This window comes from Empidonax traillii, unplaced genomic scaffold (genome assembly GCF_003031625.1).
Source record: "Empidonax traillii isolate 1590-97213 ecotype Southwest subspecies unplaced genomic scaffold, ASM303162v1 scaffold1296:size145063, whole genome shotgun sequence".
Lineage (NCBI taxonomy): Eukaryota > Metazoa > Chordata > Aves > Passeriformes > Tyrannidae > Empidonax > Empidonax traillii.
The window spans coordinates 43,948-68,734 of record NW_020956489.1 but is presented as its reverse complement, the minus strand read 5'-3'; the positions used below and the strand labels follow the sequence as shown (position 1 = coordinate 68,734).

The 24,787-nt window shown below is 46.2% G+C and overlaps 2 protein-coding genes across 8 annotated transcripts in view; one reads left to right on the top strand and one right to left on the bottom strand.

The window, feature by feature from the left end:
• Positions 1 to 2,166, bottom strand: part of SDF2L1 (stromal cell derived factor 2 like 1) — a 5,735-nt gene extending 3,569 nt beyond the window's left edge. Inside the window, exons 1-2 of the mRNA XM_027906408.1 lie at positions 1,888 to 2,166; positions 907 to 1,103 (exon numbers count right to left, since the gene is read on the bottom strand). Of these exons, the coding sequence (XP_027762209.1) occupies positions 907 to 1,103; positions 1,888 to 2,056 (366 nt within the window). The 5' untranslated portion in view covers positions 2,057 to 2,166. The remainder of the gene's footprint in view (positions 1 to 906; positions 1,104 to 1,887) is intronic.
• Positions 2,167 to 2,364: 198 nt separating this feature from the next.
• On the top strand, positions 2,365 to 23,222 carry YDJC (YdjC chitooligosaccharide deacetylase homolog). Of its 7 annotated transcripts, XM_027906402.1 has the most exons (9): positions 2,365 to 2,686; positions 3,512 to 3,645; positions 5,362 to 5,574; positions 8,625 to 8,738; positions 10,496 to 10,668; positions 18,790 to 18,949; positions 19,704 to 19,803; positions 20,462 to 20,639; positions 22,873 to 23,222. In XM_027906402.1, the coding sequence occupies exons 5-9, from the start codon at positions 10,511 to 10,513 to the stop codon at positions 23,201 to 23,203; spliced, it is 927 nt and encodes a 308-aa protein (XP_027762203.1). In that variant the 5' UTR covers positions 2,365 to 2,686; positions 3,512 to 3,645; positions 5,362 to 5,574; positions 8,625 to 8,738; positions 10,496 to 10,510; the 3' UTR covers positions 23,204 to 23,222. The 7 variants fall into 7 exon arrangements, with proteins under 7 accessions (XP_027762203.1, XP_027762205.1, XP_027762202.1 ...); XM_027906404.1 differs by lacking the exon at positions 3,512 to 3,645 and having other exon boundaries at positions 2,365 to 2,487; XM_027906401.1 differs by lacking the exon at positions 3,512 to 3,645.
• The last annotated feature ends 1,565 nt before the right edge of the window (positions 23,223 to 24,787 follow it).

Genomic DNA, 24,787 nt, shown 5'->3' with positions numbered 1-24,787 from the left:
TTTCCATCACTTCTTTTAATAATGAGATTATCTAGACACCCTACACAAAGCTGGACCTTATTGTTTCAGCCACTTTACTCATGGTGAAAGATAAACCTTTTTCACAAAGAGTCAGTCAGGTCTTCCAATTTTGAATGTAATGACCTATCTATAAAGCCTGATGGAAGACCGAAGCGACTAACAATGACAAACTTCCAACAAGCTTGTATAATTTATTTTAAGACAGATTTTCAATCTTGGAGAAGCATTTGCTCAAGGACAAGACCGGGACCTAATGACAGTCAGAAATTACACTCTTCTAGATATATACAAAATTATAAAGAAATACGATTATGAAAGCAGATTCAATTTTCCTGTGGAAGGAGGACAGAAATATAAAAATAGTGAACTGAAGTAGGGCCACAAGAAGATGGCTGAGACTACTAGATTGGATCACCAAGGAACTTGATGACCTTGGGTACAGGAATGCCTAGTGTTATAACACATGGTTAGCTGCCTTGCTCTAGAGCAATATTCACTGTGTTGGGGGAGGTGCCCAGTCTCCTGCACCTTGAAAACAATAAACATTTCAGAATGGTCCCAGTAGCAATGGTGCAGAATTAAAACAAACAAACAAAGAAACAAACAAACAAAAACCCCCAAACCAAAACATAACCCCCCAAACCCCTACCACGATTTGTTAAAACTACTGTGAAATACCAATATTGGTACATATTAAATTTGACCTGAAGAACTGAAATACATATTTCAAGATGAAGAAAAGCACGTACTCGAACTCTAGATATGCATAAACATACTGCTTCTGGCAGCTGGCACCTAAGCTTGGTTCTCCAAAAACATGAGGAACTGGAGAGATTGTTGACATACACTGCACTATTTAAAAAAAAATTAAAGTTTATAACTCACCTGGTTATTGGAGAGTGGCGACGGGAAGTGATGAGTGTGCAGGTTTTTCCCTGTGTTAACGTGGGTCAGTCGTATTGCTTGCCCACATTTCACCGGTGTACCACGCTGGCAACTGCCATCACTCTTCCCACGGATCCGCCAGTAACTGTTGGCATCATCTGAAGCTTCAACTCCTGTCACTGACTGCTGCCCACTTCCTGTTGAAGTAGAATTAAATGGCAGGAGACTTAACCCACTTCCCAAGTTCAGAAAGTTTTGGAAGAACTAAAGAAATTTTCTTTAATGTTCTCATGTCTTCATGTATAAGAAATGTTTAATTCTCATAGTCCATTTACTGACTGCAAAGGGAATGCAAGTACCAAATAATCTTTCAGATTGAGGGAGTTAAATATACCATGTGTTAGCAGATCCAAACTGTCGAAGTTTATGGTGAACACATGAGGAGAAAAACTGATCCATGACGGACACTATTCACATCATCTCACCTTTCTCAAAAAAATATCAAGTTCTTCGTGTCCCCAAACAGACCAGCACCCTTGTTGCCAAAACAGACACGGGAAGGTCCTGATGAGGCCCTTGACACAGAGCAGGGCTCCCCTCAGAAATGGGGGCAAAGCACCCCTGTCACATCCCGACTGCAGGGCACACACAGCGCAGCTGACAGGTCCTACACCCCAGGCCTCAGCATCCTGCTGTCCCTGACAGGTCTCCAGCGCACCCCAACACTGCCTCCCTGGTCTGCTGCTTCCCCCAAGGACATGAACCTCTGGAAGCTCTTCACCTCCAACTCCTTCCCTGCTACCCTCACTGCCCATCCCCCGCAATTTCCCTGCCAATCCTCTGCCAGGCATTCCCTGTCTCCCCCATCTCCTTGCCCCCCTCACAGACACCTCCTTGCCCTCAGCCATTTTCCCAGCCCCCCACAGCCTATGGCCCCAAAACCTCCCAGCTCCCGACACCTCCCGGCCCGGCCCTGCTCACCGGAGCCATACTTGACCTCGTGCGAGTGAAGCCGCACGCTGTGGCGGGTGTTGAGCAGCTTCAGCACCGAGCCGCAGGTCACGGTGCCGGGCGACGGCTCCCTGCCGTGGCACAGCCCGCGCAGCAGCGTCAGGAGCACCAGCGGAAAGAGATGGCGACCGCCCCGCATCGCGCCCTCAGCCTAGCCGGCACCGCAACCACAACCGCCAACCCCTCGGCCCGGCCGGTCCCGCCGCTCTCAACTCTCGGCCCGGCCGGTTCCAGCACCGGCGCCCCCTCAGAGCGCCGCTTCCGCACGCCCGCGCGGGCCCAGGGATCACCCCACCCACCGCCGCGATCAGCCAATCCCCGCCTGATTCCCGCTCCTCCGTGCTCTCGGATTGGGCTACGGCTAACGGGCACGGGGAAGAGCGGCCAATGAGAGCCCTCGGCGTGGCGGTTCCCGGGGGAGGACGCGAAGGAGAACCGCGGGCGCTGCTCCCTCAGAACCCCCTCGGGACGGGCGGCCCGGAGGGGTGGCACCGCCGGGGCATTGCTGATACGGCTGTGCTGCTCTCACTGTGAGTTTGCCCTTGCCGAGAACGTAGGAGGAGAGGCCAGGTCTGTTCCTGCTGTCCGCTCTGGGCTGTATGAAAAATTATAGCCAGGTCACACTGACTGGTTGCTCAAAGGCCTTGCGGAAAAACCTGCTGCAAGGAGGACTGTCCAATTAGCATCAGAGCCAGGAGAAGAAAAATATCCTCACAGCGAGAGCACTGTCAGGCATAAAGCTGCTTGGGGGTCACCAGCCCAAGTATAGGTAATGGTTTAGATACAGCCTTGGGCAGCCAGAGGTGGCACCAAGAGGTCAATCAGCCTGTGCTACTGCGTTCAAGCCAGTAGGTGGCACATTTAGGACTGCTCCTCCCTAGAGTTCCTGCTCTTAAAGTTGAGTAAATACCCATTTGGGAGATTTGCAGAGAAAAGTAAGATAGTGTTGAAAAACAGGGGATTCGTGTTTGTGAATTGACTTGCATGATAATACATCATTGATCCAGTAATTCCTGGATTGTATTTGAGCTTCTGATGATAGGGCATAAACACTACTCAAAGAAGAACTAATATTGGTTGCTGCAACATTAAGTTGTAGCAATAATATCTTTGCTTTTGGATCCTGAAGTTCACCTTCTGTGCTTCAGTCTCTTGTGGAGTTCTTCTAAAAAAGAGATTATTAAAGTCTCTTCTGTAGAAAAAACATCTGCATAAATCAACATACATACTGCCCTGCATTGCATAGTTTTGCAAACTGAATAAATATTGCCGCCCCTGCCCCCCCGTCCCCTCCCCCCAAAAAATTTCAATAGGAAGTAGCCATGGACAAAGGACACATGAACTCCTCCATAGTTTGTTAGCTTTTGCCTCTGAAACTGCTCATTGGAATGACTCATGTATCCCATCAGAGCCTGGTGTGAGTCCCGCATAACACTGAGGAATACAAAGTAATTTAACAGAGCAAAAGTTTTCGATCCTCTTAGTGGCAAGGGAACAGGTAGACGGGTGCCTGCCTTAGGACTTAAGTCTTGGTAACAGTGGTATTATGGGCCTGCAACAACAAAGAATTGAAACACTACACTTTCTGTTGCAGGATGATTTAGAAAGTGCATTAGTGTTGCTGGTTAGTGCAAACATCATAAGATGCTCAGCTGACTCTCTCCCTCTTCCACCAGTCTTGGAGCTGAAAGGTTTTTTCCAATCCATGTGATACCACTCAACTGAATGGTTAGTTTTCTTTACGCTGGCTTTGTACCATTTTTTTAGCTATACCTACATCTCAGAAAAATCTCTGACTTAAATGCCAGGTCTGCTTTAAAACAAGCCCTAGTACTTTTCTCAGGCCTGAAAACTCATTTCCTGGTGCTGGAAGTATAAAAGTTTACTCACAGAAAAGCAAAAGATCCCATGTTGATATTCAAATGCCATATTTTTATGTCATTCTAAGTGGCCTTGCTGTTCCAACTAAGACAACAGCTCACATTTGCTGCTCTTGTTATAAGTGGAGCAAACTCAGATGTCTGTGGTTGCCATTTTAGCCATGGCAAATCAATCATATGGGGCTTTAGCTGGTACCTGTCTTTCTGGGAGGTCGCTCAGTCTCGGTGCATTTAGTGCCATTTACATGGTGCTCCCTACAATGCTTTTCAGTCCTACTTTAGAAACATAATTGGGTTAGAACGGTTGCCAACAAAGAACCCGTCAATGCCAAACACCCACAGCAATTAACAACCACCTCATTGTGACAGGGCCCACTATTGTTTCCAGTAGATTGCTGTAAGATATAGGTAAAATTGCCTCAGAAATTATGTGACTGCATACTGGTCATGGAAATATCAGCTTTTTTGATAGGAATCTCATTATGAGCAAAATAATTCAACAGTGCTGCAAAAGGGGGAGAATGCAAAATGTAATTAGAAAACCTTCTGCCTTCAGTCACTAAACTCTGCAGTCCTTATGCACATTTGATTTTCAAGGATTTTGAAAATGTTTGCCATTTCTACTCAGGTGCAGCTGTAGGTATAACATGGCCCTCCCTGAAAAACAGGATTTGGTGCTGCCAGATGCTTTTAGCATACAGGAATGAAAAATCTGTCGCAAGAAAATTTCAGAGTATGCTGCCCCAATGCAACAGATTATAGAAAACAGGGTTTTCCTTTTTATATTGGCCTTTCTTACGGATGCTTTAAACTTTCTGTTTGCTTTGCATGACAGAAACAGTGACTGACAACTAAGATGGCAGAGCTGGCAGCTCCTGGGCTTGATCTGCACCCCAAAAAGCACTGATGCATCTAATGGTATAGACAGCCTTTGATTTAGAGAAAAAACTGCAGTAACACCTGGATTCTTTCTCAGACTGACATGAACCGTAGGCAAAAAAGACAGGGCACAATTCTACAGACATTAGTACTTGATACAAAGACAAGTCCACATGAGCTCTTCCACTGATTTTTCTCTCCATCTGGTCCTTTCTCTGATAGCAATAAGGATGAACTGTACTGAACTGAAGGCAGTAACAGTAAACATTCTGTGTTTTTCTTCTGTCTCCTTCTTTCACTCCACACTGATGAACAGCTGTTTGTAAACCTCACTTCAGATCAAACATTCATCTCCACTGGAATACCTTACAATAGAACTCTTTTAACTGTGACCCCTAAGCCTGATACAACTAGTGAACAGTAAATAAAAAAATTGCTTGCCAGAAATTTATAGAATTACAGTTCCTTATCACTCAGCATAAGTTGTCCAAGGACTAGATATCAAAAATAACTTGTTCAGATTTTTGCATTCAGTAGATATAATGTAAGAACAAGCAGAGTAACTAAATAGAAGATTTTTGGAAAAAAAAAAAGAAGTATTAACATATACGTATGTGCAATTAAAGATTTTTTCATCTGGGGGAGAGGAGTTGAGGATTTTTTAATCTCTGTTTTTTATTTCTAGTCTTTGAGGTAGAGAAAATTTTCTTGAAAGTTCTTCAGAGTCCTGGCAATCTGTGTCCAGTAATGTCACCATCTCTAAACGAACTTGACTGATGCTTCAAGAGCATAGGATCTCCCCTGAGAACTCCAAAGGAATTTTTAATGTGCATTTCCATTCAATCAGCTGAGGTTTTCCAGGTGCTTTCAGTGATGCTGGGAGACGACAACAAGTCCTGTAAGTGATCTTCCAGATTAATTTACGTGTTACATTGCGGAGGCATTCCCAGTGCTTTCATTGGTAGCACCAGCTTTTCTGGAGAAGGAATTCTTTTGAGATGACATGGTTCATGCTTCACTGAGTCTTCTACTCTCATGGTAGAGTTCTGGGACTTTTGAAGACATTGGTTCTGTTTTTTGGTAGAGATATTTTGGCTAATGTGTTTCTTGATTAATTCCACTTTGCTAATACTCATTTTCTGATTAGGCAAAAATCTATTTGTCTCCCACTTCTGATGTAAACTTCTGAGGTTCGTGAGAACTCTTCAGATTTTCTTACTTTGTGCTGATGGTCTCATGCCGTTGCCATTGAAGCCAAACATCATCTCAAGGTGTACCTTTATAACAGAAACAAACATAAACGAAAGATAATCTGAAAGTACTTTTTCACAGATAAAAGTGTGTCTGACTGCAATTTCAACAGGAGATTCAACAGTCTTCTCATGACTTCTGAAAAGCCTGTACGCTCCTAACTTAATTTTTTTTCCTTCCTCACTCCATCCCTTTAGGAATCAGAGTGCTTAGAAGTAGAGGTTGTGGTTTTCCCAGCCACTGGAAAAAACCCCCAACCCAAACCATACAAAAAACCAAACCAAAACACCCCAAGAAATGATTAAAAATTTTATGCATTAATACTTTATATATAAAATATAGGTTTTTCTTCTTTTTTTTTCCTTATCAGGAGGACCTGCCTCTGGTATCTTTAATTCATTTCAGTGGCTCTTGATCAACATTTGTGAAAACCAGTTTCAGGCTTAACTCCGCTCTGCTTTAAACAGTGTAAATTGAAGCTGAGGAAGTTATTTAGAATTTTTTGTCATGGATTGGAATTGTGGTTTTGATTACTCAATTTCCATTTTAGAACCAGCATGTAAAAATGCAATGTGTGTTACATCATGCAGCTTTTACAATAATTTAGTTCTTTATGGGATTTGAAAAACCTCTAGACATCTGTTTCAATCTTAGGTAAATATTAATGTAATTCTGAAAATTCCACTGAACATCTATGCATCTTTTATATAACCTGCCCCTTTCTGACCTCAATGAAAGTGTTATTCTGCCTAGAGATAATTTCCTCTGGGAACCTTTATCATAAATACCAAGAAATGAACTCCAGATAGTATAATAACTTTCAGAGAGGGCAAACCCAAGTCCTGAGTTTCAATGCAATCAAACAGTAAATGGAATCAGAAAGTGTAGGTTAAGCTATTAATGCACACAGTTAAACAGTACCTATTTTGGACCCATCATTTAATTGTCTAGTAGAAGGGTTCCCTGTCCCAACTCTTTTTTGAGCAGATGTCTGTATATTTAATAGACCTCAACATCAGGCAAAGAGGCATCTGGAATAGGAATGTGCAGGCTTTACATTGTCTCAACCCCAGTCAAATCACAGATGCTGTAGCTTAGTTCATGTTCAAATTTAATTTTTACTGCACATTAGACACTGAAGGAAATGCAGCAGAGAGAAAATAACTCTCTGAAAATGGAAGAGTGGACTAAAATTCACCAGCCATGAGCAATACATAGACCTGGGACCTTCTGTCTGCATCAGGAGCAGTTTGAGTTTGGTACTTTTAACAGTCATCCATAGTTTAATGCCAAGTGTCAAGTTAGTTAATAATAAGATCATGATGGCAAATTTTGCCTTTCACTTTCAGCCACCTTGGTAGGACCACACTCCTTGTAAGGTATTGGCATTATTTTGTGATGATGTAAAATCAGGAATTTCAGACAAAGGCAAGGAAAGGTGACAGGTACTGCCTGGCTGTGCTATGTGGTATGAGGGCAGCCTTAGCTACAGTCTTAGCAGATGTACACCAGAATTTGGGAATTTAAACCCTCATGGATGCAAGATAGAGGAAGCCCATATATGCAGTGGATTCCAAGTCACAAGTAAGGAGAGTAACCACAAGATTTTTAGTGTGTTTATTCAGCATTATACAATTAGCCTTGAATCAATTCACTGCAATGCTCTTTGCTGCTTTCATCTCCCAGGGTTCAGCAGAGTGATTTTGGGCAGAACCTACATCCTCTGCCCTTTGAGAGCTTGGGCTACCAATCCACTTGGCATGCCCTGACACTGTGAACTCCTGGACTGCACAGTTGGAGGCAGCTCCGTTGCCCTTCTCTGGACTTGCTCTACCATCTCAATGTCTTTCCTGAACTGAGGGGCTCAGAACTGGACACAGGATTTAAGCTTTGGCCTCACCAGTGCCGAGTACAGGCGGAGAATCACTTTTTCTCACCCAGGGCTCATCACATCTGTGCATTTTAGGAAATCTGCACACTGCAGCCCAGTTCTCCTTGCAGTTACGTTTCATTACTTTGATTCAGGGTGGCTCAGCTCAGAGGCTGGAAACCACATAGTTTCCAAAATGGATACATGCCCCTACAGCACTGTGCGTCACTTAGCTCAATCTCTGCCAAAGTCCACTCCTTTTCTTCTCCTTTATGCCCTACACATCACCACAGTGCCCTCCATCTCCTGCCCTGGCCAACTGACCAGTTGGTTTTGTACCTGATCATTTTGGGGAATGCGACGGCCTGTCGCAGGATCTCTGCCTCTGCTGCAGAGGAGTTGGAATTGGCCAAGGGATGCCACTGCTACCAAGAGGAGACAGAGATGGGCACTGACAGCATGAACACAAGTCTCATTTCATCTGAAAACCGACCTCAGTAGAGGGATGAAAAAGCTTTAATTTAAACATTTCTATAGAAGCCACTGAACTTCAAAGATTTTGTAAATCTCTGAGGCTAGGGAAAAGAAGAAAATGTTTAAATTCTTTCATTTAAAAATCGGATTTTACTTTGTCTCATTCAAACGCCTTTTACAGTTCACACTTTCAACAAAATTTCATGCAAGGAAAAAGCAAAACAAGTCCTACTATGCTACCATTGTAGTCCCAAATGAACTAATTCGCTGCAGAAAAAGAAAACACATCCTTTATGTAAACAGACAGCTTGTTGGAAGCAGTAATTGTTGGGGAACGCTTTAGTAAAATACAGGAAACCTCTAAATTTGCTACTGAATAACTCCAAGTTCAGGGAAAGAAATTCAAGCTTAAAAGTAGTGAAGCACTTGAAGATAGAGCTTCCGCTGGCTTCTGTGACTAAGATGAAGTAAGACTGTGTTTTGTTTTAGTTAGGCTGGGAGATGCAGTCTATGCTTAGTACACGTCCTGGCTTATACAGCTCTACTGGAAATGCAGGCTAATATCCTTGTTTTAATTGCAAAGGAGAGAAAAGCCAGAGGAAGTCTGCCTTGCCTTCCAGCTCCAGGCTGAATTTGTAAGAGACTTTTTAATGCACTATGTGGCGATCAGCTGCAAGGGCTGTTTTGGCAGTAGCTGGAGTACGTAGGCTGCAGGGGAAATGCTGTGCTGGTATCTAAGGGGCAATGGCACAGGGGCAAGATTTGCTTGCTGAGGAGTGTTTGCTTCCAGTCAGTGGAAGGACAGCTGGATAAACAGGAATGAAATCAGAAAAGGAAATCCTCCAGGAACTGCATTAAATATTTAAGAAGGATGTTACCATTAATAGCATTAAACACACACTAAGGTTAAGAAGGCTGAGAAGCCAAGCTTTGTCTAAGATTCTTATGTAGCGCCTCTCACCTGTGCAGGGGCAGGGAGCACTGGCAGTACTAGAAAGAGGTAGAAAACCCCAGAGTTTGTATCTGCAAAGGCAGGAGGAACTTATATTTGATTCAAGACATACCTTCAGAGTTTTGCTGACTTCATCTGTTATAGCAACAGTGCTCATCCACCTAAACATGAGGAAGAACTTCTTTACTGTGTGAATGATCACACAATGGAACAGGTTGACCTGAGAGGGTGTGGAGTCTTCCTCTCTGGAGATACGCAAGAACCATCTGGATGCAACTGTGCGCCTTGTGCTCTGGGATGACCCTGCTTAAGTGGGGAGGTTGGACCGGACGACCCTCTCTGGTCCCTTCCAACTTGACACACTCTGTGGGGAGAGACGTCCGAACCCTGCGCTGCCAAGAGAGCTGGCGGCACAGAGAGCGGCACGGGGCGACCCCTGGCCCTGCGGAAGAGCACCCCGGGCACGGGTCCTGCGGCAGCCCGACTGCAGCCATACCGTGCCCTGCCGTGCCGTGCCGCCGCCGCCAGAGGCCGCCGGCGGGGGGAACCTCGGTGCTCGGCGCGCTCGCAGGCGCTGGCGCTGCGGCGGGGCCGCCCCGCGCTCGCCTCTCCGCGGGGGAGCTCCGGGTTGGGGCTGCCGCGGGGATGCGCGGCGGGGCGGGCGGGCACAGTTGGCGGCGGCACAGCTGGCAGCGGCCCTGGGACCGGGCTGCAGCGGAGGTACGCGCCACCCCGGGGGCGGGAGGGGGCCAGGGGACCTCGGTGCCCCCGGCGCGGCGGGAGGTAGGGCCCAGGCCGCCCGAGGCCGCTCCGCTCTCCCCGGGGACACAGCCCGTAGGTGGGGATCGGTAGCGGCGAGGACGTCACGGCTGCGGGGTGGCCTCAGGTGATCCGCACCCGTGGCCATTTCACTGCGCACCGGGGACGGGGGTGTGCCCAAGGAACGGAATTTGAACCCCTAAGGCGCCGTCGGTCGATAAAATCATCCCACCGCGTCCCTGACCTATCGCACGCTCCTCATCCCCGGCGGTACAAAGTGCAGGCAAGGCTTTCCTCCCGCAAGGGAGGGCAGGGCTGGTGTGAGCCCGGCGGCCACACGCAGATCCGGCCACTGCGCTGCCAGCCAGCGGCGGGCTAAGGTGGAGCAGGAGGAGTTAGTCAGGGGCTGAGTCACCATTGGGTTCGCCCCCGGTGAGCTTGTCTTTTCCTGTTTGCCTGTGATCTGCAGACGGCCGAGTGTTCCGATTTAACCTCCTTTACTTTTTTTGCTAGAGATGACATCTAAGGATGCTTCAGGTGAAGCTAATAATAACTGGAGATGACTTTGGCTATTGTCCTCGGAGAAACCAAGGCATCGTGGACTGTTTCCTGGCCGGTGCGATATCTAACGTGTCCCTTCTAGTCAACGGAAGTGCTGCAGCAGATGCAGCCAAGCTGGCAAAGAGGTAAGCTAATTCTTTAGCTCCCTCGGGGACAACCTCCACAGACTCCACGGAAAGCCAAGCCTGGAAAATTTAACATTTTGCAGCCCCAGAATAAATACTGTGTCATAGCTCAGGCTGGTGTAAGAAAAGTGGATTCAGGCGCATTTACTAAGACTCTTCATAGTAAAGTCAGTGACCTGCAACTGCACTCATAATGGTCTTTCTCTGGTATTAGCCACCATACCGTTTTTCCCCCCTCAGAACAGAAAGCCACTTATACAATTTGACTAGTAGAATTTGGATTTGCTAGACTTTTCCTTTCCACACTTCTGAAAGATACATCATCAGAAAGAAAGTGCACATTATACACTCAGCCCAATCTGCTACCACTAAAACTATTAAGCATAAAAGCACAAATCTTTAAATCTCATTTAATTTGATCATTTTCAGCCAGGATGAACACAAGGTCAGCTGGGCTCATTGCAGAATCAGGGAAAGGTGTGATTCTGCAAGGGCTTAGTTGTAAACCTGGATAGTGGAAAACTTGATTTTTTTTCCCCACCCCAGAAACCTTTTTGAGAAGCACATAAATATATCTATTAATTCTAGACTTGATATATAAATTTTTTTAAACTGCAAAAAGAGAGGGATAATACCTTGTACCTACCACCCTTACTTCTTTGCCAGCTTCAGAGGCTGCTGGCACAGTTAGCTCTGCAGCAGATCAAATGCTCTGTGGCAGACTTGCGGAGCAGTCCAGCAAATCTTTTAATGGGAAGCATTACTTGTATTTAGGGGGGAAAAGCCAGCTATTGCTTCAGCTCTCATGTGGGCAGGCACTTGGAAACAGGAGTATGTCCTGAAGGAGAGAGCAACAGGGTTGAGAAACAATTTAAGGAAAGCAGAAAAGGAAAGGAGTTGTACTGGTACTAAACAAACCAAGACCTTATGCTTCAAATGTAGCTGCTGCAGGGGACAGTTCCATGAGAGTCCTGCTGTCCTTGTTCTCCTCCAGCATCTCTCCTCAGTTTGCTGTGGTCTTAGGGGTACTTGGATATCGCTTGTAGCTTCTTCAGTATAGGACGATAGAGGAAAGGCAGGGTGTGGTGTTAGTGACAGACTTGTCTGTTACAAAGGCTAGAGATTCCACACAAACAGTGGGAGAGGAATTGCCTGGGGATGATAAGGGGAGGGGCACAACCCTTAGGATTCCTAAAGTCCTGTTAGTAAATGAAACAAATGAAATGCAAAACACAGAGATAAAGCCAGCACTTCTCTCAGACACAGAGGCCCTGTGAAACCCTTTAAGCCCCAGTGGTTCGGTAATGTTGTCAGCTATTTTAGCCATGGTCTTTAGAAGGCTTTTAAAATAGCATCCACCTGGCCTCATTTCATAGCCAGAAAGTAGGCCATGTAATCAGAGGTTTAAAAAGCATCTTTGAATCCAGGTCATGACACTTGTGCTGACAGCTGATTTGGGTGTGAAAAGCCAGGTTGGAGAGCAGATGAAAAAAGAAGCTGCAGCCTGCTGCTACAATTTAATTTTCTTCTTTGGGGGTAATTTTGAATTGTGGATGTGAGTGAAATGGATTTAAATCTGTTTCTGAGCATACAGGCAGGGCTACTTCGGTAACATCTGCCAACACTCAAGATCAGCAGCCCAGGTTCTGCAGTTCCTCATTTGTGTAACTCTCTGCAGCTGTACTCAGCTCTACCCAGGCATGGGCGGAGCATCTGAGCATTTGCAGGTGGGGGAAAAGGGTTCCTCATGTTCTAATGCAAGCCCCGCTTCAACTGATGCTTGTACACGTTTGCTTAGTTGGCACCTGTGTGTGTAAATGAACTCCTGTGTCACCCCTGAGATATTTGTTCTTCTGTTGCAAAGGCTGATGCAAACTTTTTTTGTACACGAATGCCAAATGGGTCACACATACTAGAAATGTCATTGAATCCTCTTCATCTTGTGGTGCAAAAACTGGAAAGCATCACTTTCTTGACGGTCTTGCCACTGTTATTCCCTCTTCCCCTTGCTTGGTGTCATTTCGCATCCCACTGTGAATTTGAGGCTTTGTGTTTTAAGGGATGAAAGTTTTTCCCCTATTCAGCCTTGATCAGTGGTGTAAGCAGGAAGATTGGATCTATCACCAGCTGAGAGAAGAGGCTTGAAGCAAATAGCCTATTCTTTCCTGGGGCCTATTTCAGTGCTGTGGAATTTGGTCTTTTGCACCAGAGTGCTAACGTGACATCATGCACGCGTGCAGGATTGTCAGAGTGATGGACTGCTTCTATGGCTTGTGGAGACCATCTGGGTGGTTCTTGATTAACTGTTTGTGACGTGGTGGCTTGCCACTGCAAGTCTCCAGCTCTCTTTCCTCACCTTGTTTTCAGGTAATTGGACACAGGCAAAGCTAATTAGTAGCAACACAACTTGTCCTCCCTAAGCACCTCGTGCTGCCCTGCAAAGTTAGGACTCAGCATCCTTCAGAAAGGAACACGGTTCCTCTGAAATTTAGTTCTAGTTTTCATTTTCATGATAATTCTGTAAGTTTCTGGGCATACCATCTGTTGCCCTGAGTTTTAATTAGAAGCCTTGGCAGAAACGTGATGATAATCATCAGATCTTAGCAGCATCTCTAACACAAACTAGTTGCAGAACCTGCAGCAGAACCAAGTAGTAAAAAAATACACCTTCCCTAACATCCAGACTTAGGATCTTGGGCTTTTCACATTCACTATCACAACTGGGCTAAAAGAAGGGACCAGCTTGCTTCAGGCAACAGAGGAGTTTCAGCAGAGAGCTGATCCATCGCCAAATGGCAAACCTACTGATACCAGGTGCCAGAGAAAAATAAAACTCAAACAGCAGGTGGGAGAACAGGCTACCGTTATGGATTAAAGTTTTTTTCAGTAACTCAAAACTTTTCTCTTTGGGTGGCATTGACTGACTGTGACTTCCTTGTTATCCATATAATATAATCTCAAATTTCTACTTAGCAAGCCCTATCGTGAAGTCAACCAGTCTTCTTGGTGATTATTCAAGAGTCTTTCCCAGAAATTGGAGGGGTTATTTTGTAACCTGAAATGAATAAAGTCCTTAATTTTTCCTTGGAAATACAGAGATAGAAAGAGACAGAGATAGAAAGATAGTTTGCTGCTATATCCTACTGGCCTCTCTCCTTTGTACCAAGCAGCTCAGTTGTGACTGAGTATTAGGACTCTTTTTCAGGTGATTATATCCAAATACTTGATGAAGAGTGAGATATTTTAGAACACAACCTCCGTCTTCCTAGGTGGTTTTTTGCACTTTAAATGCTGAACATCAGCTACACAAAAGCTGAAACCCCCACAACATCTGGGTACATTTAACAGAAGAATCTAACCAACCACATTTAATTGCTCTTTTTGTTTTCACTTCCTTTCCCATCAACACTAATTGCAAAATGTGTGTGTAAATTGTGACTTAATTCTGACACTCCTAGTTAACGTCTGACTAATCTAGAAATCTCTCATGCTTTCTGATCATCCTTTTATGTGACTGTTAATCACACAGCAGACAGCACCACTGCTGAACTGTTTGGATGGGAGCCCAATCCAAGGCCTTAAACTTTAATTCCAGATCATAGTGACTTTACTGGCAACAGCAGTTTTTGCTGATGTAAGGGTACAGACACAGGAGCTTCACTTGATACAAAGATCTAATTACAACAGAAACTCTGATCCCTAAGCTATGTTACAGCACCAGTTCTTAATGCTGCAGAGGCTTTGGAGCATTTCTTGCAGCAGAAATAAGGCTTTAGCAGTATTAGAGCAAGAAAAGATGCTATTTGAGGAAAGAGAAATCTTACAGTTTGCTGAATGGTGAAAGTGTGTGTGTGGGAGGAATTATGCAAATGACAACATGGAGAAACTAAGACTTGGACATTTTTGCACAAAGCACAGCCTTGCTTTGTCTGGCTTCAGTCACTCGGATGTTTAGTGAAGCAGGATGTCTAGGTACAGATACTTAAATGAGATTCTAACTTGTGTCACCCTTGGGCTGAAACCTGGTGAACAGTAATTTCCTGGATGATACAAACACGATGTTGAAGGTGGGATCTGTTTACCCATCAAGGAAAAGGGTAAGTGCCATTGTTATGCCAGAGCTTTCCACATTCCGCAAGTCAACTGGGACTGTTCTCAGTGAATCACATAATTCCCTCAGCCATTGTAACTGCTCCCAGGAACACAGAGACTGCACAGAGTCCCCTGCTATGGCCAGGCAGGACCTAGGACACTGTTACTCTTCCACCAAGCTCAGAAATGTGAAAAGCTGGTGGGCACTTGAAAGAGTGACTCAGTATAGTAACCATCTCCAGGGTGCCTTTACTGCTAAGGATGTGAATGAACAGGGATTGCAACTGCACAGAGCACTTTGCCTCAGCAGAGACTTTGTTCAGAGCACCCGTATGACAAAACAAGCAACTGCTTGAAAAGGAAGCAGTTTAGCTGATTATATTTCCTCTATCTGATTACTTGACTGAGCTTGCTGACTTAGAAATCTTTCCATGGTGGATTCCTTCTTGCCCCTTGTAGCACTTGTTGTAAGGGTATTTCCTTCTCCCTGCAACCCCCTCTTTTTTTCCTCCACCTCTACAAGGGATGGTGAGCAGACAGTCACAGAGCCAGGCTGGTTTAACAGCCAAATTTGGGTGCAGATAAATCACTAGCAGAATAACCTCCGTGACAGCTGAAGCTACTGCCCTGAACCCCTTCTCAGCAAGCTCCCAGGCAGGCCAGTCTAATACTGCTCATGCTGTAGGAGCCCACTCTTGTAGACACTGTCCTTTGGCTTTATCAGGAGCGAACTGAACCCCTGTGCTAAATCTGGCCTCACATCAGTGCATTCCCTGGAGCACTGGGATGGACTTGCAAACATGTGGACATGGGCTTCTCCAAACAGGTTGTGGAAGGGTCACTGCTGCTTAAAAAAACCACCAGGAAGAGCTTAGAAACACCAAGCAGATTCCTCAGCATCATTTTGTTTTGGCAATCCTAGCTGTTACTGCATTGTTTTTATTGCAGAAACTAAACTGCTGCCTGAAGCCCAATGCGAACCCTTTGATTTTGGATCTTCTGCGAGCAATTAGCAGTTAGACCTGCCCAGCAGTGACCAGCAGGGCTCACCCTGGTCCCTCTGGAAAGGGCTTAGGCAGAGTGAGTCTGAGGCCAAATGCACAACAGCTGAGCTCTGTTGCCAGGGCAGCATCACATGCCATATAAGCTACTTGAGTTGCTGGTCTCAGTATTTCAGCCAGTAAAATAACAGATACTTTACAGCCTTTGAAAAGATATGGGCAACTATAAAGTATGTTTGGGTAGCAGAAACAATCATCCGCAGTCTGAAAAAGGGGTCCTTTCAGCATATTCCCACGACCTGACTTTTCTTCTTGCCTTTTTTACAATGCAACCTGCCTTGGCATTGCCCTTGGGTTGCAGGAGCTGCGTTTCAATAGTGAGAGGCGCTCAGCAGTTATTCCCTCGTGTAGTTGTCTGTGGGGAGAAGAGCTGGCTTGCAAGAGAACTCTGCTGTACCGATTGCACTGTCCTCCTTCCCATAACTTCACAGCCTTCCCAGCACTCCTGCTTCTGTGCAACTCTCATAGAGTAATATTTCTCATCAAGTTTCTCACATGCTGCTTTCTGAGTTTTGGTTTCAGTTCCTGTATCCCAGAGCCATTAAACACTAGCAATTCTTCTTTAGATGCCTCAACCTGGGCAGTCTGTCTAAACAGCCAGGACTAACTCCATGAGAAAACTATTAAGATATTCAGCTGGTGTTGGCCAAAGCTCCGAAACATGCTCTAATGTTACAGTCGGGGTCTCCCCTTACAGCCAGGACAAGGCCAGCTCTCCCTGCACTTCCACATTCCACACATTCCCCTGCTCTGGGGCTGATTTTGGCTCAGGCAATGAGCAGCTCTCATGCTCCCCAGTGCAGCACTTGGCTTCTGACTGTCCCACACCTGTCGGGTCTTGCCTTCTGGAAATAACTTCCTTCACAGTATTTGAAGCACTGCACAACTGGAGGCAGTTCATTCAGTGCTCCTGGGAGACAACACTAAGCTGTCCATTTCTTACCTTCCCACAACACATGAGAAGGAGAATACTGAACAAAAGAAGTTCATTTGCTGATTCATGGTGACACATGAATCCTTTTTTCTTGCAAGCAGCAGTGACTCTGGTACAAATAATGCTCCAGCTGATGCAGTCAGAGCTTCCCAAAGATGTGAAAAAGAGTCTGGGGTGGACTTCTGAAAAAATAACCAAAACAAAACCACAGGATCTCCCTTTGCCTTTGGGCTCATGCAAGGTGCCCAGCAGGTCACAGGATGCAGGGGAAGCCCGCCTCTCACAGCACCCCTTCTGCAGCTGCCTCCTACCCAGCTGCCTGCCCGAGGGCCACACTCCCAATGACAGCACCTTCCACTTCTGTGGAGTTACTGTGCACGTGTCATGTGCTCAGGCCTCAGGTGTGAACACTAGAGGAATATTTATCATCAACAAAATGATCAGGCCCTGCTGCACAGAAATCACTAGGCTAGAAAAAACAGCAGAGACCCTTTTCCTCACAAGCTCTTTTGCTCCACTAAACAAACATTCAAGCTCCCTAATCACACAGTGGACTGGAAAGACATAGATTCATTTTGTTCCATAGATCTGAGCATGTAACTTGACTCTTAACATTTATGTCTTTGAGAAGTAGTATCTAGCAACTGACTGCACCATCTACTTGGAGCATGAGACACGGAGGAGCCAGGAAAGAGACTTTCTGCCCTGTGAGGGTCAAAGCTGTAGTACCTGAAGGAGCTAAATGACTCTGACTTGGACCAATCCATCCACAATCCTGTCTCCAGTAACTTGCCGTTTTACCAATCAGCTTCAGGGCAGCAGACAGAAGGGAAAGATCTGTTTTTTGCACACTTTGCCTAAATGGAGATTGTTTTTTTTTCCTCCCTGTGGTACAAGGGCTGCACTAGGGACAGACCAATCCCAGTTTTAGCAGCCTCATGCAGAAGTTCCAAGAAGGATTTAGCACATCGCAGACTTGTCTTGAAATTCACTCTGCACCATGACAGCTGGGGCAGCACAGATGGAATATTGCAATTTTGTCATGCACTTACTGGGTCAGCCAGAGGCCAGGGGTTGTCTTGGAAAAAGTTTCAAAGTATCATTCTGAGGATTTGCAGAAATGCTAATGACACCCAGCACAAATCTGAGCACTCACAACTCCTGTTTTCACTGTAGGGTAATCCACAGCACGGACCAAGAAGGAAACACTATCACTCCTCTAAGTCCTGTGGCTGAGAAGGGCTCTGCAGCTATGCCAGCTCCAGAGTTTCATTTGTATAAAAATTGTTTCAGAGTGCAACTAGTTAATGAATTGTACCCTTGTGCTTCCTTAGCAAGGCTCTACACTTCACTACGAGCCCCCTGCACTAATCCTTTGGCTGTGCCAGAGAGGTGTTGCTCTGTACAGCTCAGCCTTGTCACTCGCTGAGTGATCATCTGCACCAGTACATAGGAACTGGGACACTGCAGGCAATTCCAGCGGCAGCCCCTTGGACCAGGAAACTCTTAAACTAAGACAGTATTTAAACTTGTAGCCTGTGCTGTTGCCGTAACAGCTGCATTGGGCACTGTTTATACATATATATATATATAAGTTGTAAATTAAAACTCAGATGTCTCAAATGTACCATCTTTAATAGGGTGAACAACTCAAGGGCATATCTGGCAGCAGCTAAAGAAGTGCTTTAGAAAAGGATGCAAGGTCCAGATTTTTCTGTTGGTCACTGGTGACTGCAGTTACTAAGTGTAGTTACAACATTTAGCCCAGAGTACCTCATGATGTGAGCCAGGGTGGGAGCAGAGTTGGGACGTCTCACAAACTGCACAGGGTTGTTATCTGGAGATATTCTGCTCTGGTTAGGGTCACTGTGCTTTTCTTTCTAGCAGAGCAGAAATACAAAGGTGTGCTCCAGTGAGTACATCAACACTTTTGAGATCAGTGTAGTTCTTTCACTGAAATCTTCTCCCCACCCCCCCACCTTGGCCACATTAAGGGAGGTGCAAAGTTTAACAGGTATTTCATTCTTGTTACAGATACAGCATCCCAATAGGCCTTCATGCCAACCTTTCTGAGGGCTCCCCTGTGTGTGAGGTACTCAAGACAAACTCCTCTCTGCTCAACCAAGATGGATTCTTCCATGGAAAAATGGGATTCAGAACAGCTCTATCAAGAGGTCTCCTGAATATGTCAGAGGTAGGAGAAAGCCACATACAACCCTGCAACTTGCTTTCCTGGTAAAGGTCAGCCTGCACTTATCCCAGCACATAACAGCTGAAGAAATTTCCCAGATCCCAGCTGTGAGTAAGCTTAGAGATGACTCTTGACTGTACTGCCTGTGCAGCTGGAGATGGCTTTCCAGGACATCGGCCTCCTTCAGCCAAAGGCTCTGCAGCCTATGAGAACGCATTCCTCCCCATTTCAGTGCCTGCATACAGTAATGTCCTGTTAACTACTTATCTGAGGGGGCAGAAAAGGCATTGGAACTTGTATTTACTAAATAACCTAGAGAACGCTAAAGGGCAAATGACAGAGTAGGCACTATGCTTTTCATCTGCTTGTGACAGGCTTTTGTTCTCTAGGGAGATCAGTGGTTTTGCCCCGTGAGCATGGACAAACGTTCAGGTGATCAAAACTGCCTATGGGATATGAGCACCCATTTCCCCATTCATTTTAAAGGGAAATGGCTATTCAAATGCCCTAGGTATTTTAGAAAATCCCAGTATCAGCACAATCCCCATGACTAGTACCACAAAGAGCCCCGTGCCTGGGAGAGGCTCTGGGAAACCCAGCAGAGCTGCACATCCATTTAATTCATTTATAATCACAGCACTTGGTGTCTCCCAGGGGCCAGTCCCAACTTCTGGCCAGTGATATCCTCAGCAGCCTCTCCACTCTCCTGCTCTCAGCTTCCTGACAGGTCTTGCTCTGTCCCTTCTCTGTGGCACAGGTGAAGCAGGAGCTAAAGGCCCAGGTGGAGCTGTTCCGTGAGCTGACAGGTCACCTACCTCCTCACATGGATGGGCACCAGCACGTCCACGTTCTCCCAGGTGAGAAGGAAATCCTCCTCTTCTCAGTGCCAAGCAGGTGAGGGAGTCAGAGTCACTCAAGAGGGGCCTCCCCTTGCCACAGCTCCCTGTTTGAGCAATAAACCTCATTGTAAGACACTTGTTCCACAGTTAGCAAAAGCTCCATCCTGTCAGTTGTGTCTATCCCAGTCCCTGCCCACAGGTCCTAGCATGTTTAAGAGATGAGTGAGTACCTTTTGTCCTTGGTTTGAAAATAAGGTCACTATGGTACAGATATGGAAAACTGAGTGAAAAAAGAATGCAGGTTTCCTCACACCAGTTCTAAACTGCCTCTGGATAACATTGCTCTGGCTGTGCAGGGACTTCCTGACAGCGCAGTCACCTCTGGTGTACTCTGAGACCAGAGTCACTCACTTAGAAGTGGGGATGGACTAAGTGCTCAGTGTTGAAGGAAAAAACTGCAAGGCACCTACAGTAGATGGTGAGGGAGAAATATTTCCAGTATAGAAGATATCTTCCTCTCCAGATGAAGAAAACCATTTCAGCAGAAGATAAACCAAATGGTATTTTATTGTATTGAACATAGTAAGGAAAGGAGCCTCTGTGCTAACATCTCACAGGGGACATGATGAGCTGGTTATGCAATTCCTGACTATACTGTCCCTGGTTATACTTGCAGAGGTCAGGCACGTGTTTGCAGAGGTGTTAGAGGAATATGGGATTAAGTACACACGTGTCCCAGTAGAGCCAGGCCTTCATAACTGTGACTGGATTCCACGAGCTCTGATGGACTTTTATCTGGGAGTAGAAGAAGATTCTTTTAACACAGTGGATGTGTTTACAAAGCATGGAATAAGGTAAGACAGGCATTACCCATCCTTTTTGTAGTAAAACTTAAGGATCTTATCAGTTCCTGATAGTATACTTCAAAAGTGGAACACCGCCTTTCTCTTTCCGCTTCTGGGCTTACAGAGAGATTCAGGAGGAGTACAAAAGTGCCAGGGGCACTAGGGCTTAGGAAGTTTTGTTTCAACAGAGATGACTCACTTCCCATTTGAAAAGGGGATGTTTCTCAGCCTTCCTAGTGAAGCTGCATTAGCCTAGCATCTGGGATGGCAGGAGAAATGCTGCATCAACACTGGAATATTAAAAGTATGATCTAGGGAAAGGTTTCAAGAAATAACTCTTCATCTACCTGGCAGAATGAAGAAAGGGTTTTAAGTAGCAGGAAAGAGACTAATTAGAAACAAGTGTTTGTCATTAAGGAGAAGCAAGAAGCTCAGAGCTTGCAGTGCCACAGCTAGCAGTCACTGCTCTAAGCAAACAGCCTTGTCTGTCTTGCACCTCAGGGGCCAAGTCTGAAAAGCTCAGCCTTTCCCTCGATAACATACTTTTCTTAAAAGCTTAGTGCCTTATGGATTAAAGACATTTCACTTGAGACCCCTGCAGTCAGCTGTCCTTTGGGGCAGATTTTGTTAATTTCTTAGTCCACTGAAAACGTAATTTTTTTGGTTAATTTTTTTAGTATCAGTTGTCCTGAACACCAGCAGCAGGCTGGCATTTCACCCTGCCCCATCCCTCCAGAGCCTGCGGGCCATGCTCCAGCCTGTTTCTAAGGGAAGGAAGGGCACAGCAACTCACAGCGCAGTTCAGCAGGAGACTAACGCACCTTTCGGTCAGGTCCACATCGGGACAGCGCGGTGGAAACCCCGCACGCCCGGGGCTGCCCGGGAACCCCCAAGAGCCGCCTCTCCGGGGAGGTGGGAACCGGCGGGGCCACCCCGGGACCTGCGCGTTTTAATCCGCCAAGCTCCGTCGATGGGGCAGGCGAGGAGGGACGAGCTCTTACCAAAACATGAACGGTGGAAACCCAGGGAAATGCCAAGAGCGCGGGGGGCTGAAATCTCGGGGAACTCAGTGCTGCAACTCGACTTCAGCACCTGTGCAGCAGGACTGCGCTGAGCTCCTGGAGCCGGCTTGAGATGCTGGAGAGCACACATTGCACAGCAGCGAGGTGTCGGCGAGGGTACTATATTCATACTTAAAATTCTTCTGCTAAGTCCTACAAACTCTTTTCAAGAAGAGCCCAGTGTTCAGCTAGGCTCTCCTTTGATCATGCAGGTAAAAACTGCAGCCTTGGTTTCTTCCAAAAACGTTCCCGTTCTGCCCTCACATGCATTTGGCTCAGCCCCCTTTGGCTCGTTCAGGCTGCGCTATGGCCAGTGTTTGCAGCCAGACTTGAAGAAAAAAGATCTGTGTTGAAGCTACTAAGAACCAGCCTGTAGCTGTCCTCTAGGAGTAACATTTTGTCCAGTTATGGCTCTTTGATACCTTCTGGCAGAATGCTTCTTTAGCTGAGTGGTTTCCATTTATTTCAGTACTTTTGTTTCTACTTACCTGAGGGTTACTCTTCAGGTGTAAGTTGTTTTGATAGTGGAGTGCCCCTGGTGGTGCAGTGGTTAAGCCGCGGCGCTGTCAACGCCAAAACCCGGGTTCGATTCCCGGTCGGGGCCACTCCCCGGGCAGATGGAGCTTGTTAGCCCTGTAAGGCAATCCATCTACGTCCTGAGGACCTCGCTGCCACCGTCCAAGCTCGCTTGGCCCCAGCAGATGAACTTTAGGATTAGAGGGTGGGCTCAGTTCCGCGCACACTGTGTCTCACCTAAAAAATCCAATGTGCAGGCTGCAAGGTGTAAAGACCTTCCCCGGTTCTTCTTTCGCGAAGACTGGACATTATTTATTTTGATAGTGTGGCATTTTTCAGTTTAGCTCTGCTTGTCCCTTTTGGGCCAATAAAATGCACCTGTAAGCTCACAGATACCAAACAACTCGTGCTGTGACACAGTGTATGTCAATACTCTCCCAGCAGCAGGGCTGATGCTGGAAATAGGATCCTTGTTTCAATAAGGAAAGAGAAAGCATGACTGGCTTGAGGTTCTGTTTTTACTTTTGCTTAAAAGTTTTAAAATCCCCCTCCCCCTTTTCAGTCTTACATTACAGGTAAATTTTGATTCCTAATCGACTGGGCATAACAGAGTTCTCTACCTACCTCGTTAGCATTAATATCAGTATTCCCTCCCCTGGCTCCAGGTGGCCTGACATTTATATAGGCCTGAGCACCATGGGCAAGAACATGTCTGTGAGCAGCATCTGGAGCGCCATCAACTCTGCCATCCTGGAGGTCACATCCAGTGTGCCCTCGCCTGCACACTCAGCACTGCAGAGCAGGACAGTGACCATTGAACTGATGGTGCACCCGGGGTACCCCAGTGTCCCACCTATTGGTGGCTGTGGGGAAGGACCAGATGATTTCTCCCAGTCCTGGGAGCGCCTCCATGAACTCCAGACGTTAATTAAGCCGGAGCTGCAGAGCCATTACAAAAGCAGGAACATTCAGCTGTGTTCATTCAAAGATCTTTAAATAAATGAGCAGACATCCATCCATCCATCCATCCATCCATCCATCCATCCATCCATCCATCCATCCATCCATCCATCCGTCTGTCCATCCATCCATCCATTCTCTGAAGCCAGGTAGTTGCTGGTGTCCAGAGAACAGACACTGTTACCAGTGTCACACTCCCTGGCACAGCTGACAGGAGCTGTGAACAGCCTGGGAATGGAAGAGCAATACCCTGCGAGCAGCTCCAGGCAGTGCCCCAGAGCCACGACTGCCAGTTTTTAGGCCACAGCATCTGCTCTGTATGTGACATATCCCTTCTATGACACCCCAACGCAGTGCAGCACAGGGGCCGAGGCCCAGCTGCCTCCCAGGGCTCAGCTCCTGCCAACGAAGGAGCAGCACAGAGATGTGCTGTGTTGTGAGACACTTTGCAGCACCCTGAGGCGTACCATCATTTCTCTTTCCGGACTTAATGGCAAAAAAATAAACATGCTGGAGGAGCAGGTGCTGCTCTTGGTGTAGGTTATGGGAGGCCTGGAAACCATCAGCATTTGTTTTTTCTAAAGCACTCAGTCGTGGTCCCTGCCCCTCCACTCATCCCTGCTCATAGGTGGGGAGGGGGTGCAGGGCACATCACCTTCAGAGCATTCCTCTGCTCAGAGCACTCAGATAATACACGTGGCCCGGTGGGATCTGCAGCCTTTTCAGGATCCACTTCAGCCAGCAGTAATTTTGTCCCTGTCTATTTACATTGCCTCTTGGCATTAAGCTCCCATAGTAAAGTAACATTGGCCACAGCCCTTTCAGAGAGGCTTTCTTATTTTTTGGATGACTGCAAGAACAGCAACTGTTGACACATCTGCTATTTCAGTAACTGCTGTGTACAAGAGCAGCAGCAACTGATCCTGTCCCGCCCAATGCCCCTCAAGACAAACACAGGGGTGGCCCTGTGACAGCTACAAGCAGGTCTGCAAGGGGCCAAGGTCCCTGTATCTGTCCCATTCATCCCTACCACCAAAGCATGTGAATTCCAGTAAGTCCCAGGAACGCTTAAGGCTCTTAACTGCAGCTCTGTCACTCCCATAGAACTTTCACATGGGGAGAAATTATTTTAGATTGTTTATGCTCATTTTCTGCACATAAGTGATCCATTTAATGTAATCAGTTTTGCTAACCATGTCTTTTAATATTAAAAATGTCAATATGATCATCATTCTTTTAAATGAAAAATAAACTCAGGCCTTTTCTATTGCAGTGCTTCAGGAGGCTTTTGGGTTTGGTTACAGGTGGTGAGTAAACTAAACCCACCCACCTTTCTGCTCTCCCTGTGGCTGCCTGGGAGCTCCAGGTTTCCACTGCCTTTCCATCCTTAATGAGAACTATCTGACCTTCCCTGTAACACATTTGAGGACATTTTTGTCCTGTACAAATAGGAAAAACAAGGATGCTGTAGAGAATATTTTCCAGATTCTTTCCTAAATTATTGTGAGAGAATTAATTAGATACATGACAAGTTTGTTTTTAAAAACACTCCAAGTTGGGTCCGACCAGGGCAGTTGTTACCTTTTGGGATGACGCTATTCCATGGGTTCTTCCAGTGGG